This window comes from Scomber japonicus, chromosome 14 (genome assembly GCF_027409825.1).
Source record: "Scomber japonicus isolate fScoJap1 chromosome 14, fScoJap1.pri, whole genome shotgun sequence".
NCBI classification, from domain to species: Eukaryota; Metazoa; Chordata; class Actinopteri; order Scombriformes; family Scombridae; genus Scomber; species Scomber japonicus.
Window position 1 is genome coordinate 28,255,640 of NC_070591.1, and position 17,915 is coordinate 28,273,554.

The window sequence follows — 17,915 nt, forward strand, 5'->3', positions numbered from 1 at the left end:
AACATGCAAGATGCATCTAGTTATTTTATGGTGCATTTACATTTACAGCTGGTATTATTAAGCATTCAGCCTGCATTTTGATTGGATATTGATATGAAACTATGTAGGCGTAGCTGGTGGACGTATCAGCAAACACTTTGTGGTTCAAGTCCACAGAAGCCATGGAGGGTAGTCTTGAGGGACCAGTTCAACCAGAGCTCTAGGCAGGATTTTTGAAATACTGAGGTCATGAATCCCCCCAAACAAGTTTTATAATAACAATGCATGAGATGACAGTGTGTAATGTGTTGTGCGTGGCTCTTCATGGTTAACCTAAAGAGAATTATCAGCAGCTCTGCAGCTTCCCTCAGCTTTAACGAGTTTTAAAGTGAGTTTCAGCTCCTTGTTTATTTGTCCTGCTACAACTTTACTGTTTTGGTTCACTCTCAGCACTCTCATAGCGTCATTTTTGGCAAAAGTAGGTAGCTGTTTTCAGAGAAAAAGCTCTAAAAGCTAATAGCACCAAACTCAACACAGACACAAGTAGTGGATGGAGAACATAGTAGAGAAATACGTCCTGTGTGCATTTATACCTTGCATTAATATGTTCTTTTCCTTATCCAGAGAAGACACCAAGATTTTGAATGCATGTTAATACCAGTTGTACACTAGGTATTTCTACACCACACAGCTATTGTATACTGTTCATGCTTTCACATGTATGTAAGCTTTAAATCTACAGCCAAGTCTTTGTCCTGCTGTCCTGCAGAGCTGTAAACTAGGATGTCATAGTTCCTGTACGATGATTGAACATTATTTTTAAGGCCCCTTTAGTGACACCACCAGGTCAAAATAATCCATGAGTTGAATCTCAAAAAGTAATGTTTTTCAAATCCTGAAATGATTCATAGAGATTAATAAGGATTTTAGGGATCCCTCTGACTTTTCCTTAGGCACCATCACCAGCGCAGAATTTACAGCTCCACACCAGAGAGATCAAAATTTGATGAGCGAGTTGGCATGGAATTTATTGGGCACCTAGGAGGATGATCATGTTTTTGAGCTAAAGGAGATGAAGGAGAGGAAATAAATATTTTAGAGTCAAAAGTTTGGACACACTTTCTCATTCAAGGGAATTGGATGGCGTGTCTGAACTTTTGATCAGTGCTGTAAATGGTCATACAACATAAACTCAGACATGGTATGAAACCTGCAGTACATGATAAGAAAATGGAAAATAGATTAAAAGGAAAGCAGTTTGAAGAAGAATAAATTAAAAATGGAATGAGATTGAAAACGCTGCCTGTGCTGTATTGATTTATCTTATTCTAGTGTAACCTGAAGCTTTTATAGCTTGAGGGAACCATAAGCTTGTACTGTTGTCTTCTAGGTTTACATGCGTGCATGCAGCCAATTTAATTTTCCTTCCTCTCCCTATACTTCCTTTCTGTGTCTGCTGCTGCCCATCCCTCTGTGATTCATTTTCATTTCAGAGGCATTAAATTCAATCTGGCGTTAAATCATACACCAAAACTAAATGAGCTGTTCAGGTAACCTCTGTAAACATTGAGATCAACTCCAGGTGTTTCGTAGATCCTCCAACAGACAGGCATCTTGTTTGTTTTGGATAAAGACAAGGACAACTGAAAACCCAAGGAGAGAGGTGTCACAGTGCCACCCACAGTTTGATTGACAGGTGACCGCTGGGACGTGCAGTGGAAAAACACCATGGCAACATCACCTGGCACCGACAACTGAGATAAAATCAAGCAGGAACCACATCAGAGTAGTGAAGCCAGTGTTTATCTAATGGCCACGACGGTATGTTCCAAAAAACTACTTATTGTATTGAAATCTATTTAAAAACTGCCCCAACTTCTCTCTGAAGACACTTTGGAGATTTTTTTCCAACTCAAATTTTACATCTTGAAATGTATCTGTGCGGTGATTCCAAAGATCCAAAGCTCCTTTAGCTTAGCTCCATTCAGACTCTGGATTTTATAGCTCCAGGTTGGTAGAAGGTAATACCAGGCCTCTTCAGAAACCTAAAGGTGACACTAAATCTGTGTTTTTCTACAGCGTACAAGCAAAATGATGTAAAATTAAGGAAGATTCTTACAGATTTGATTAAAGTATCTCAAGATTTTGTTCTCAAGTGAGAGTAAGATCTACAGGTGGACTGATGAGGCATCAGCAGTGATGGGGTGTCTGTAGGCTACCATAATTACTGTAGTAGCAGCACAACTAAACATTTCGATTTTGTTAACTTTAGTTGATTTAGGCATAGTAGTTTGTTCTGAACTCAGGTCTACTTTTTATATCTATATCTTATATCTATCGCCACATCTCAACATTCTATACTTCAGTCACTGATATGAAGCCATGGGATGTGGCTTAAAACTCTGCAAGAAATGTACTAATGTAATGACTTAAGACTGAATATTTGCTGCACATTTTTCATCTGTTTACACACACACTGACCTCAACATCCTTGCTGCTTCACCAACAGCTTGCTTTCAACATGAACTCCCTCCGCCTCCTCTTGCTTTTAGTTTTTGTAAAATGTTGAAGGTTTGTGTCCATCTGTTTTTGTGAGCTCAGGGACAGTCTGTGTCAAGCCTGCTTAGATTTGTTCCAGAGCATTGCACGAGCACAGACAGAACAAAATGCGTCTTGCTGCGATAAACACTTTAAGCCCTTGATATGAGTGTTCTGACTGAAATACACCAATATTCTCCAAGGACCTGCACTTTTTAGTTTTCTGTTCAGTTCAGCTTTGCTAAACTGAGCTTACAGTACTTGAGCACAGGATGATAGGTATTTGCTTTGTCTTTAACTGCTCCTGCACACTGTGTCTATCCTCCTTCTCTCTTGCTCTCATCTCTCCATCTCAGGAGCAGGATGTAAGCACCGGGGTTACTGGGGGTTAAACACTTTCATGTCCCCCTTCTCAGGAACACTCCTGAGGCACAAGTACCACTTCAACGAAAGTACAACCATCTTTGCATTGGTGTGTATATATCGTGTGTGCATTTTTGGGTTTGATGTGTGTACTGCCTTGCTTCTAACTGCATGTAGGCATGTGTGTACATGTCTGGGAACATGTAAGCTTGTCCATTCAATTCAAGTGCTGGCAGGTGTGTGCTTTCCAATGGATGCATGATGAAACTGTGTGTGTGTGCGCGTATGTGCATAATCACAGACACCACAAACACTGAGGTGAATAGTACTCCACACCATCATTGTCCTGGCTCCATTGTGTCTGGCTAAATGAGACAGAGCGGTAGATGGGAGGCTTTAGTGGTCCGCTAACAATACAGCGCTGTATAACACAATACTATTAGGACACGCACTGGCACTCACTCAGCACTCTGCAGACACCCCATTGTAAATCCTATGAATAATAATTTAAGAGTGAATAAAGTTTGGGTCGTTTGCTAGGCACAGCCATTGTTGTTCTTGCGAGATTTAAAGCAAAAAAAAAGCTCTGTGATATCGCAGTGGCAGTAAATCTTACTGGTGCAAATTGACAGTGTAATTATATAGCTTGGTGTGTAAAAGTAAGGCTGATAATTACAGTATGTCTATGTACATGTGTGTGTGTGAGTGAGATTAGGTGGAAGGGGATGGTTGGGGGGAGGATGCAAGGATGAGATCTTGCCCGTGGTGGAGCGGGAAAGGTGGAGGAGAGAAATAGAGAGGCTAACTCTTGATATCACGGTTTAATTAACAATAATCCCAAGGGGAGACCTGTGCATGCATGTGTGTGTGTGTGTGTGAGAGAGAGAGCAAGCGCATATGTGCTCTGCGGCAGTGCCCTCAGCTGTTTTCAACGTATGTGTTTGGGAAGATACGCAGTAGGTTTGCAATCATCATTCACATCTATGGGAAAAAAAGGAAACTAATCTACATTTAGTACTGTTTACTAACAAAAACAGGCTTAATGGAATATGTGTGTATGTGTGTGTGGGTGGGTGAAGAAGAATAATGAGTGCTGACTGACAGGGTATTATTTGGTTAGTGTGATGAATTATTTTCTCTCAGGTCAGAGGGAACACTGGCGCTCAACACTCCTCTGATTGGATTTTTACACTGGAGATATGGAGATGTAAATAGATTTATGATGATGTTTGCTCAGTCTTTACTCTCCATTAGGATGGTAATAACTACAAGACAAATTTGGAGACCATCTAAAAAGCTGGCTATCCTGACCACATGCCTTCATATCACTGTAATATCTTTATATTTGATTTTAGATTCACCCTGTCCTAAAGGTTGGTCACACTTTTTAAAGATTTGGTTTTGTTTGGATGTGTCCTTACAAAAAATGATTCATATAAGCTTTTTCCTGATATGTCACCTCTCTTATGAAGGTATGTTTAAGTTGAGAAAGAAAACTAACTTGTTTAAAGCAGCGTTAATAGATTTTCACACGATCGTCACAACTGAAAATCATGAAAGCATTTTCCTTTCATAGATTCAGTGGACATAAAGAAACATTCATTTGAAGTCTTTGTCTCAGTTTTGGTCCCCTCCAGCCTTGATGGAAATCTGGCTTTTTAGCTGTAAATGCTGCACTATGTTCACCAGCTAGTTGCTAACTTTGTATATCTGCTGCTGAAAAAAAGGATTGAGTGTTGAGAGAGAACCAAAATAGTAAAATTGTGGTAAAACAATCAGCTGAAAGATGCTAAAAGGGAAATTGCGAAGTTGGTGGCAACCCCTTTCACATTACACAGTCATTTGATTTATTGTTCATATAAAACATAATCATTGCAGCTTTAAGGTTAGGGAGAAAACGTGGTAGTGGTTTTGTCTCCTGCCAATATTGACCAGGTAGACAATGGCGTCTGCTATGTCAAAGTGGATGTTTTGTACACCAACCCAGCCTCACCTCCTCAGTTTTGCAGCTGTATAACAATGTCACACTTTACTTCTGAGTGGTCTGGTATTCTCAAGAAAGCGGGTCACTTACCAAGAAAACCACAGGTCATGTTAAGCCTTGGATCAAACAATCAATGTTGTTGTATTTCTGCTGAGAACAGTCTCAATAGACCACCTGTAACTCTCCCCTGTATATCATGGATCACACTGATGCAATCCTAAACTAATATGATACTTATGGCTATGGTTTTGGAAGCATTGTAACACATGTATGTGTTTTAACCAATACTGCCATGACGCTGTATATATCGATACTGTTCTGTCCTTGTAATTCTAATTTAGTGTTTCAATTTTTCTATTATTTTTTCTATTTATTTTATTGATATGGACCTGTGGATGTGTCTGAAATAAAGTTTTCTTTGTCTTCTTCTTATGTAATTCATTTCTACAAATGAACCAAGTGGTTATTTGTCAGCATTCCTTATTTGAAGCCATGCTAGTAGTGTGGCTATATTACAATGTCTCTCTTTCTTTCTGTTGATTGGTCCACTACTTTGGTTCAGACAGAAAAATCTCAACAGCTATTGGCACAAAATTCTATGGTGAACATCGCTGCATTAAACATATGTTTTTTGCACTAAACACCACTATACTGTTGCCACATATAAGCCATCTGTAGGTTTATTGGGTTCATTTAATGCTAATAGTCATTTCTGGTAAATACCCAACAGCCATATTTGATTTGTGACAATACTATACTGTTGAAATGTGCGCACTACACAAGTAAGTACATAGTGTACACAGTGTACTAACAGAAGTATGTGATTTGAGACACAACACTGGTTTCATCAGCCTTTTATCATTGTCACTGTGAGCGTGTTAGCATGCAGACATTAGCATTTATGCTGATGTTAGCATCCATGCAGATTTCATTATGTTTTCATTATAGCTCAAAGCACTGCTGTGTCTATAAATGCAGCCTCACACAGATGCTAACATGGATGGATGTATCTACACTCAGGAAATGGAACAAGAAGAACACTTTATTACTCTCTTTATTACATGTTTAATGATGCCTACTTTCTTTTTTCCTTAACTTTGAGGGTGATACTTAAATTTATGTTTTTGTGTCAATTCAAAATGTGTATAGAAAAAGCTGGATAGAAATACAACCAGTATAATGTACTTCTTAAGATAATGTGATGAAATAGTGGATGAAATCAATATGTATAAAACAATGTTGTTCAGTCAGATGGTGCAATCACACAATGTAAAAGCCTTTGGGCTGAATTTCATAAAGATAAGTTATAACATGGTGACATTTTCCTGCAAGAGTAAACACTACATTTATTCTAGAAAGCAAAAGCAATAACAGCAAAGCAAAAAAACATTAAATGAAGCTGTCGTATGAGGTCCAAGATCATTAATAAAAAGTAAGTCTGGAAAAAGAAATCATTTTAAAGTTGATTTTAAGCCTCTCGCTATAGATAGAAGTCACTGTTCTAAGTACTGAACTGGTTTCAGGGTGCAGCGCAGACCTGTTGGACTATACTGAGGTCTGGAGAGTCTTTATAAGACAATAGTCTGTATTCAAAACACATAAACTTGTGCTTTCATTTGAAGGCTGCAGGGTTCCTTAGACTCTGATTCCATCTAATGTGTCACCTCTCAGCACAGTTTTACTCAACAAGACTCCCCGCTTTGTGATTTATATCTGGAGTAAACAATCAAGCAAAGTAGCACAGGAGCTCCTGTGTGGAGGAGTAACAGAACATTAAATTGGAAAGATCATATCACATTTTATGGCAAATTAATCCATGAAAAAACACAGAAGCTCAATAGAAAAGCTGTATGATCTCTTCAGGTAAACTCATAGAAAGAAAAGAGCTGCTTATTGTTTTCTGTTTGTTCTCTAGGCTGATGAAAGCCAACAGACTGAAACAGTCCAGTTGACTTTAACTGCGGTGTAATCAATGGCCTGATCAATAAAGGCTTTTTACCAAGCACTGAGAACAAAAACGGGGAACAAGATTTCATTCACACCATTATTTCCTACACAGCAGCTCTGTAGTACAACAATAGAAGCAGAGCGACTGCAATGAGCTTTCTAAACCGTCTTTTACAAACCAATCACCTCTTTCACCTACTATGTTTGATCCTCCAGATAACAACCAACCCATTTTAAGGATTTTAATACAGCACCTAAAATCAGATTTTTAATGAAAAGGAACAAAAAGGTGTGCAGGCTGAGAGAAATAATTTCATTTGTTACAGATACAAATCAACTTCTCTTTAGCATTGTCTTAAATTAGCTTAAGATCCCCTGCAAGGTTCATTGTTATGCATTAGCTTTTGAGTTTTGAAACATAGTGTTGAATTAAGGGAGGATTAAAGCCATCAATGCCTTATTGAAGGACTAGTTTGACATTTTGGGGAAAAAATGAGAAGATCAATAGCACTCATGTCTGTGTGCTAGAGCGATGCTGAGCTATTCTTTTAGCATAAACCACAAACTGCTGTTTTACTTTTTTCCTTGTGTAAAGATTAAAGAAAAAGACAATCAATAAATAATAAGCTTTAAAGATGTTGGTAGGTATGTTTTTCAACTTTAGGCTAGCCATTTCCTTCTGCTTGGTTATTATGCTAAACTAAGTTAATCTTCATATTAGCATGAAGACGAGAGTATCGATCTTCTCATGAAACTCTCCACAAAAAAATACATGTGTATCTCCCAAAATGACTGAGTATACTTTTAAGCACTTTCTCTTGGACTGACACATATTTTCAGCACATGGTTTGTGTGTGTTAAACATGCTGAAAAATAGTTATCCCTAATTAAATATTTGGATTATGAACATTCTAATTTGGTAGAACAAAAAAGAAAATCTAAAATGCAAGGGTTTATTTTTGTGTGTCACTCCTTACCTGCCATATCTGTGGCAAAGGGGCGGTCCGGTCTCCAGCCGGTGTACCAGCCCACGACTTTTCCCCCTGACACCAGAGGGCGCTCATACGCTCTGCCACCCACAAACCCAACAGGCCACACGGACACACCTCGAGTACTCCGCATCTGCAAAGAGGAGGAAGAAAAAGGGTTAATTGATGGGAGCATTGTGAAATAAATTAAAAAAGAAAGATGAAATATCACTACTGGATAAGAGAAGTCAACAGAACAGTGTGCAGGTTCTGTTTGGTTCAGTTTGTCTCTACCTGCTGGTTAGCTAACACTGGCTAGCAGCAGACTGCAGATATCAGGCTGATTTCAAGAAACACAAATAGCACAAACAGCAGGTACAATTAAATTAATGTTTCTGCTCTGTCTGTACTGAAACTGACTATTACAAAGGGATATCCATGTTCTGCTTAGTTAAATCAATAGCAGTGCAAGGGATAATCTCTGAATATGCTTAACAATGACGGTGCAGGTCTATTATTATTCTTGTTTAACTGTCTTTTGTACACACATACAGTATACCTAAGCAAACATGACATTTAAATTATGTTGAAATGTCAAATATGTGTTAGTCTTTCTGCAAAAATGATTTAACCCTTACATACTGTTCAGGGTAAAATTGAGTTTATTACACATAGTCAAAAATCAAACATGTTCATTATATTCTATAAAATGTTCTCCTGGATCATAAAATAGTGATCGTAAATGTCTTTTCTCCATAAGATTAATCATACAATTATTAATGACTGACGGGGAATTTATGAATGTGAATTGTTGTAGACACTATTTATAGGTGCAGTGTGTAAGATTTAGTGGCATATAGCGGAAAGGACTCACAACACAGAATATAATACTCATAAGTAAGTTTTAATTAATGTGTAATCACCTGAAAATGTGTGTGGGTCTCCATCCACAGAGTCTGCCATGTTGCATTGTCGTGTTTCTACAGTAGCCCAGAATGGACAAACTAAATACTGGCCTATGGAGAGGGCCTTTTGTGGCCACCATAGATTCCCATGCACATTTGGAGAGGGAAGCTAGTTATTAAGTTTATTGAACTTTGCAACCTCATGGCTAAGTGCCACAAAATCCTAACCTGCCATATCATACATCCCTAAGAACCAGACCTATTTTCATGTTTCAGATTTAAAGTTGGCTAGTTATTCCACATGTAACATGGTCCATCACAGTACAAGTTCTGCAGAAGCAAACTGGACATGATGTCTGAGCCTAAGTGAGGTGAGGGTGGATTCCGTCAAAATTGAAGTCCCCAGAAAATCAGTGCTGGCAACGTTGACTCTGAAAGGAATTACTTCTGTGTCAGTTTGCATGAGTGATTAGAGATCTTTAATTTCAACTGAAATGTGGGTGAGAGCAGCATGCATGCACTCTGCGGCTAACTGAATATAAGACTAAATGAAACTGTGCGGCGTGGAGCTGCCTTCCATTTTCACAGTGAATGAATTTGCACACAGCCGGAAGCAGTGCGACAAGAAATGAGACGGAGAGAGGGTGAGATAAAAGACGGGGAGATGGAGAGGGGGGTGGACTGAGAGAGGACGGCAGAGTTTGGAGTGTTGGGTTTTTGTGTTTGGTGTATGAGACATCTGTATCTTGTCTTTGTGTGTGGATGTACAGTATATATATGTGTGTGTGTATGTACATGCTTGTGAATCTATTTTCTAACCCTGACCACCCTGAAGCCTGTTAGTTCAGACGCTGTTCCTCATCGCTCACTTAAACAGCCTCCAGTCAGTCGCTCACGACAAAACAACAGAACAAAACCAAATCAGTAGGCTGCACTGCATTACTGCACCCAGATATCACACTGACTTCTAGCTTTTAAAGCCATTGGAAACCAAGTATACTGTATATATATATGGCATAAAACATGGAGAGGATTCTGTACAGTTCTGTTGCAAACTTCTTTTCTATTCTTCTCTAATGGACAGAGGTATACTGGAGACCTGGATGGGTTGACAGAAAGGCTGAGTGCATTAGTTACCCCAAAACAGAACCAGACAGCCTACAAATGTAAGTATTGGTCCATATTTCTTTATATTTCTGCCTTTCTTTCCAGTTTAATGAACGTACAGTAAGCAGAGCCTAATGATAGCCCAGTGAGTGGTGTGTTTGTCCAATCAGGTGCAGGAAGGGTTCATGTTGGTCTAACAGTGATGAGGAGAACTGTCAATCTGCCATTAACAACCTAATTAAATGATACCGCCTCCGGCAAAAATGCATATTGAGCCTCGTCAGAGATCAATGAAGAAGCAGAGCTGTAGTTTGGATTTAGCAGACTAGCAAATGTAAAAGACTTGTGATATGAACATGCAGCTGCAAATTATTTGTGACTGTAGTAAAAGCCTTTAGTAGATATCTTAACTCCTTTGCAAATGTGCAAGACGGTGACCAAAATGATAAGTAAGGAGGGAAGAAAACATGAGTTTATTACAGACACAAGGTTTCAGCCACGGTTCTTTTCAGGCATCAAATGTGAAACAGCACATTTTTTTTGACTGTAACATCCAATCAAAAAGGTGAACCAAACTCAAATTCCTGAAACAGCGATTCCATCAACAGGCTGATGTCAGATTAGGTCTCACTATTGCTTCACATTAAGAATTTGATTCCAGATGAAGGTCCATGACTGAAACATTTTGTCTTTAATAACCTCAGTTCTGCAGGATTTTATCTCCCCTTTTCTGCATATCATTTCATCTTCCTGCACACATTAAACAACACTTAGCTTCAGTATGTGACATGTGGAATGATCCAAATCTATCCAAAATCAGTGGAGATAATACAATTATTTATTTCATTCTGCTGATACTAAGTCCCCGCTTCTTACAGCTGCTGAGACCGGAGACATATGCAGTATTATATACTTCAAATATGACAGCCAAATTGTGTATTGTATAAATGAAGATCCATGTCATATAATGCTCTATTAGACCTGATAACAATATGCAGCATTGTGTGATGTATGCTAGTTATTGTATTTGTACATTTCACTCCTGGAGAGAAAGTAAAGATGCATATTTCCTAAACTGTTAAAAGATTCCGTTCAGCTCTTTAATTAACTAACTATCCGATTTGTCTTGTCAATTCCATACTAGATGTCACTGAACACATCATGTCCTGTATATCAGAGCAAAACACTACAGGGAGCTTTTCCACCAGCAATGATGTGAAACTAAGCAGAGTCAGTGCCGTTACAGCAGTGGGTAAAAGAATAGGAAATTGTCATTTATTTATATAAAGCTGTCAGAAATGATAACTGTAATAAAGAACGTGAAGTGCAAGAACTTCACCTCTGAATCCTGCGGAATAAAAGGAAGTGGATAAACTGAATTTTGAGTTTAGAATCCCGACCTCGCTGCTACCTCTAGAAGAACCATGAGCATCTTCTCCTTTCCTTCACCTCTTGCCTCCCTTTCATTTCTCTTCCTCTTTCCGCTTCTTTTACCTCGCACCCCGGCTCCTCTTTTCCTGGCTAGGCCCCTGAGCATCGCCAGGAGCTTTGAAGCCCTTTCTCCGTTAATGCAGCGGGCCCCCTTGAGTTCACCCATGTGACGCTAAAACCCTTCCCCCTCGTTTCTCTTTTGCTGCTGTCTGCCTTCCACTCTCAGGTCATTTTTCAAAGACTCTGGCTCTTCTGCTTTGTGAAAACACAAATGGAAAAAAAACAAGAGGAAGAGGAAGAAAGAGACTGTGTGCTGGTCGTTCCCAGATTATTCCTGGAGAACTAATCGTTATTTTGGCTTAGCGTTTAAGACCTAGTTTGACTGCTAATGATCTTTTGGTTTGAATGCTGTGCATCAAAGCTCAGAGCAGTTTGACATATTATTAGAGAGAGTTAGAATGGAGACAGTCCATAGTGCAAACATCTTCACCAACTGTGACTGGATTTACAGGGGGGGCAATTTTCAACACTTACAAAGACCAACATTTGATTTGGACTTTGGAATATTTTTTTTCTCTGCTTGTCTTTAGAAAGTAGATTTGCACTGTGAAAGGCTGAAAATGCATGCAATTTCCTCCTTAAATGCATTAACAGCTATCTTTGTTGTCTTCAGAGGTTTTCACAAGTCATTTTCAGGCACTTTCAAAGTGTGATTATCAGAGTTTTTACAAGCATGTTGCAGTTTCCTGAAGTATAATTTAAGTCAAAATATTCAGATTTTTTTTTTTTTATGTTTCTCTGCTGTGAAGAAAATAAATGATTGTTTGTTTATATCCTCTCAAAGGTAATGACTTCCTATAGATGAAATTGCCTCAACATCTCCACAAGAAAACCTCTATGAAGATCAAACGAGATCAGAGAACAGCAGCAGACTGTTTCTACTGAATCTTTATCGTCATCCATGTAATGCTAGTCTGAGTTATTCTCATGAGTTCATGTAAAGCTTTACTTGCTCTCATGACAGTATAATGTAACACTAACACATGAAAATTAGACGGTGACGGTGAAATCTGCCTTCTGTCTTATTGTTTAATGTCAACCTGTCATCTATTAAAGTGGCAGATTAATGTACAACACTTAATGAAGACCATCTTAAAGAGATATAGTTCAATATGAATTCTCTGTCAAATATGTTGAAGACATCTGTTCTGATCTAAAAGCACCATACGTAATTTTCTGTTGCCAGGGGTCTCTAAATCAAAACGATAACAAAAGACTGAGTTTAATGATGTGAAGTAGTGTGGAATTATAGGAGTTGTTGTCTTCACCATTGCTGTTTGGCTTCTCCTGGTTAGGATTCTTTCATCATCATTTAGGAGATTTCTACCAGGAGACAAATTATCTGCAGAGGTCTCCTCTTCTCCAAAACAAATGGACCTGGTGATTAAACTCAGTAAAAACACTGAATAAGCAGTTCCATATTAAAAATCAGTGTTTCTCCAACACGGTTCAGAGGACAGAGGATGTCCAGTGTTTCGGTTTAACGAGTGATCGTATTAATTGGTGACTCTCAGCTGGTTGTTTGTAGTGACACTAACTGGCTCCTAAAAGCCTAACCCAATAAACGTTAATCCACATCTATTACCTACACACACACATGCACACACATTTACATAAGTTAAACTGTGCTCAGCAAGAAGCATTCAACTCGTAATGTTTCTTATAATGTGTGAAACAAAGTGTAGCCTATAATTTGGCAGTGCAGCTGAAGTTTGTCTGGATTCAGTTATCCTCAACTGGAAAGGGCTCATATTCAACCAATTAACCTGCTTTGGCATTGTGTACACACAATATGTTCAGTTTTTGGCTAAATATTGTGTAGACTGTGTGGTTGCCCAATCTGACTAGCCTACCATCTGTTTAACTTGTGACTATCCGTTTGGATACTATAATAATAATAATAGTCCAATGACTAAAATCCTTCATCTCGTTTAAATATAAAAGATAAAAATGACCACAATCTGAAGAGTGTATTGTAAAAATGTGGCTTAGACCTGGATAAAAAGTCAGTTTCTGGTGTATATGATGCCACAACCAAGCAACCTAATGAAAGAGTATTAACTTGATTCAAATTACAGATTTCTCTGGGTTTGATATAATCTAAGTACACAACTCAACCACATATATTACAAAGTCTTAGTTGTTTTTAGACATTTGAATGTGAATGTCTAACAATAACGTGAATGTTACATAGTGTGTCTTTAAGACAATGCCATGACTCATTGCTTTGTTCCCCTAGCTACTTAGAGGCTAGACTCCTCAACAAGCTAATGGTATGGCCTTAAGACTAATGTGATAGTAAACAATTCTTCCTATTAAGCATCAATGAGCTGAGAAATGCTCAAAAGCTCCACTGCAGTCATTTGACCCACTGGTTACACAAACATATTGATATGTGCCGCTTTAAATTAGCTGTTAAAGTTGTAAACCAATTTTGGATTTAGCCATTTTCAGTTCCAAAAGATTCTGAAACATTCTAGTGATTAGTGTAGGCGAAATCATTTCCACATAATACAAATGACAACTAAGTGAATTGTGCATTCGAATAATCAGTTATAGGAAGGGTACATCCTGGAAAGTGAGAGCTGTCCATTGCTTCAGCATTCAGTCTGTGAGCCAAAAACTGTGGTGGAAGTAACAGTCTACCCTATTACTGCTTTCCCTCTTGTGTTCACAGCTTTCATTTAGTCATTATCACTGCACTGTGCCCAGGTAACAAAGTTATCTGCGCACAATGTGAGTCTGGCCAACTAGGGCTGAGGTGTCATGAGATTACAGAACCAGCAAAATCACACCCAGAGGCTTCCAGATGTTTCTGTTACTGAATGTGTGGATACAAATCACATTAAAATGCCATGAACAATATCAGCATACAGACTAACTTTTGACAGGCAGAGATAATGTGGAGGTGTCCAAATTCAGCTCATCAAAGTGATAAAGTACAACTATTTAATAAAAGTATATTATAGCATGATAAAAAAAAGCTATATTACACCAGCTTTGGAGAAAGTTTAGCTGATATCAGAAAGATACAGTGTGTAGGTCCTGATGCATGTAGCAACAGACTACAGATGTTGTCTCCGTTTTCATTTTCAACATTGGTAGCAGGCCATCTTATCAACAACTCAATGTCAAAATGTTCGCTGGGAGCCAAACAAAGCTGTGGGGGTGACAGCGATTCAACAGATGGTACATTATTCTGCTCGGTGGCGACTGATTTATACATGCTGGTCTTCGAGCCACCATCTGTAGATTACTGCTGGCACAGAAAAAAAGTTTGCAGCACAAACCCAGTGTTATACCTTTATTCATTCAGGGAGGGTTGCATGAGCCTACAGTACATGCTGTTATATAGTGATGTCCTGTTGGCAGTTACAGTAAAAAAAAAAATCAAATAAAGGTTTGGTGCAGACGTCCTGATGTGCTGCGGCTCATTTCCGGTTGGCGGCTGTCGGATAGTGTTACTTGTGATATTGTGGAAAATGACCTGCTGTACATTTAAACCTACACTAGTTCTGCACATTTCTCGCTAATCCCACAGTTGGTTACATTCAGATCTACTAGCTTTAGCTTAGTAGTTAGCAATGGCTTCTCTCTTGCTTGCTCTATTGACTCCTTCAGTGATAATGGTATATGTAATAAATATATATGGTATGTTGTATATGTAGTGGTATATGTAATAATAATATGTGTAACAATAATAATAATACATAATAATGTAGCTATTCAGATCTGCTAGCTGCTTTAGCTTAGCAGTTAGAAATGGCTTATATGTAATAAATGTTGATTATTTGCATTGTTGGAGGCAAGGCTCAGTAAATTGGAAGCCCGGCTCTGCAGCATTGAAAACCAATTATTAGCTACGGTATTAGCTAGGGCTGGGCGATATGGACAAAATCAAATATCACGATATTTTAGACCAAATACCACGATATCGATATTACAACGATATTATAGAGATGACTGTCGATGCTTTAACAAAATATTTACACTATGAAATGTTTGATAATTAATCAACAGTAATGTGACTATAATGACAAAGTGGGTAAAAAGTAAATAACAGAACAGCTACAACAGTTTGTTAAGATCAGAAAATAATATATTTTACTGTAATGCAGCTTTAAAACTAGGAAACGACAACACTGATGACATATCGCGATATTACGATATCCGAAATCTAAGACGATATCTAGTCTCATATCACGATATCGATATAATTTCGATATATTGCCCAGCCCTAGTATTAGCCAGCCCCATATAGGCGGTGTGGGCCCACCCAATGTAGCTCCTACTCCTCCAGTAATTCCCAAGCAGCCATGAAACCACGGTGGCTCAGTGATTGTCCAAAGAAGCATAACCCTAAGCAGAAGCCTACAGCTCACCACCAACCAGTTTCTAACAGGTTCTAAACCAACTCTGACTATTGGAAGCCCCATAGTGAGAAAAGTTAGTGTCCCCAGCCACCATAGTAAAATGTATCCCTGGGGTCTGAATTCTCAAAGTTTTTCTCACTACTCAATACTCATATGAACATTGATAATGACAGCTTTAGCACTTTATCTTTTATCTCTCTCTCAGAGGGTAAATAAACCCACTCACTGTCTCAACTTCACTCTTGACCTTGTTCTGATATAGGTATGGAATCAAAATCGAACATTTTAATAGTCTTTCAGCAAAACCCTACTTTATCACACCATCACTTAATAACTTTTGAATTCCTATTACTGGACGACACGCCATTAGACAATAATATCTTCAACTAGAGGTCTATCTAATAGTGCTGTAGATTGGGTAGATTGGGAACCCTTCGGCTCCTCTCTTGTGGAACCATCTTCCAGTTTGGGCAGAGGAGGCAGACACCCTCTCTGCGTTCAGGAGTAGGCTTAAAACTTTTCTATTTGATAATGTGTATAATCAGGGCTGGCTCAAGCTTGCCTTGGAGCAGCCCCAGTTATGCTGCTATGGGCCTAGACTGCTAGGGGACATCCAAGGATGCACTAAACTCCTCTCTCCACCTCCCCCTCTCCATCTGTACACATACATGTACAATTAATTACTAACTTGGCATCTTACCCCTAGTTTTGTGCTTTCTCGTCTCGCAGGAGACCTTTGGCTGCAGACCACCTGCTGTCACTGTGGTCCGGCCATAACGCCCACTGCTGCTGCTATTGTTGGAAATTATTTTTGCACACTGCTACCACTATACTGTTACTATACTCACTAATTTTCTATTATAATTATTGTTGTTATTATTATTTTTGTTGTTACTGTGCTTCCCTATTTCTTTCTCCCCCTTCTCCCCTTTCATCTTTCTCTCTCAATCCAACCGGCTAAGGCAGATGGCCAGGTTTTCAGGGTTACGAAAGTAGTTCACTTCCAGTCGGGATACATAACCATAGATCACTGGAAGAAAAGTCATTTTATTCCTATAGGATCCCAACATAGACAAAGATCCTGAATTTAGAATAAAGTGAAGAAAAAAAAGCAATATATTTTCATGGGCTAGTAGAAACATTGTTTTGCTCCAGGCTTGGTTTTAAACCAGAGCTTCTACCATGCTCATAGATGATTTACAACATTAAACACATAATAATTTTAGCTGAATCTTAATTGTGCAAAGTTTATTTCATCCCAGGAGTGAATAGCTGATAGCTGATAGTGTGGATGATTTTACATTCTGACTCTATCACTGCAGTCAGAATAACATGACACATCTGTGAGATGATAACTGGAAACAAAAATGAAAGACTGTCTTTTATTAGAAAAATAATCCACATATTCTTAATTGGCTCCTGTGATTATAAATGCAACATTTAGGTCAGGAGGACATCATCAGTCATTAACTACTTTTCCACTCTTTGCTTCACTAGCAGAAACAATCTGACATTATTTTATTTTTATGTGACATATTCAGAATGGTTTATCATCAACCAATTAAATAACAGGAAATATAATAACACTCTATACTTAAGTCATATGTAATATTGCCTACATTTATTATAAGTCATAGCTGACATCTCATATCACCATTTCAACTCATATCATACAAAGTTCTTCATTCATGATGTTGATTATGCTGTTCATAATTACCAACCCTGCCTCTCTCACATGAACGTGCCTGTAGCTGAATAGGAAAACCAAGAGTGAACTGAACTAGTTGATAATCAGCCTTGTAGTACTTGTTATCTGTACAGACAAAGTTAGGCTCAGTGAAACCAGCTAATGAAAAGATATTCTGAGTATGTTTAACATGAATTAACACATAAAAAAGAATAAAAGAGAGAATGGAAGCTCAGTAACAGGCAGACGGGGGTTGTTATTGAGAATAGGCCTGTATAGCGTTCATGAAGCATCAACTGAGTCCAGTATAGAGGAGCATAAATGAGATAGATATAAGATGGCAATTTTCAGACATTAGGTCTTCTATAATACCAATGGTTATTACATTTGCACGCAACAGTGAGTGTAATTATCTCCAGTAATGAACCTTAGAGCTCAATGGCAGAGATTCTAAATGTGGGGGCAGCAACATATCTTAAGCAATGTCTAAAAAATATAAACTGAGAGAAAAACTGCTTCAAAAAGCTTCTTGTGCAGGTTCTCATAAGATATTTAAATGTGCATTTCTCATAG

At 38.4% G+C, this 17,915-nt stretch overlaps 1 protein-coding gene across 1 annotated transcript in view; it reads right to left on the reverse strand.

Moving 5' to 3' along the window:
• The window catches only part of b3gat2 (beta-1,3-glucuronyltransferase 2 (glucuronosyltransferase S)), a 51,489-nt gene that overhangs the window by 15,968 nt on the left and 17,606 nt on the right, over positions 1-17,915 (reverse strand). Inside the window, exon 2 of the mRNA XM_053333711.1 lies at positions 7,789-7,933. Coding sequence (XP_053189686.1) covers positions 7,789-7,933 — 145 coding nt within the window. The remainder of the gene's footprint in view (positions 1-7,788; positions 7,934-17,915) is intronic.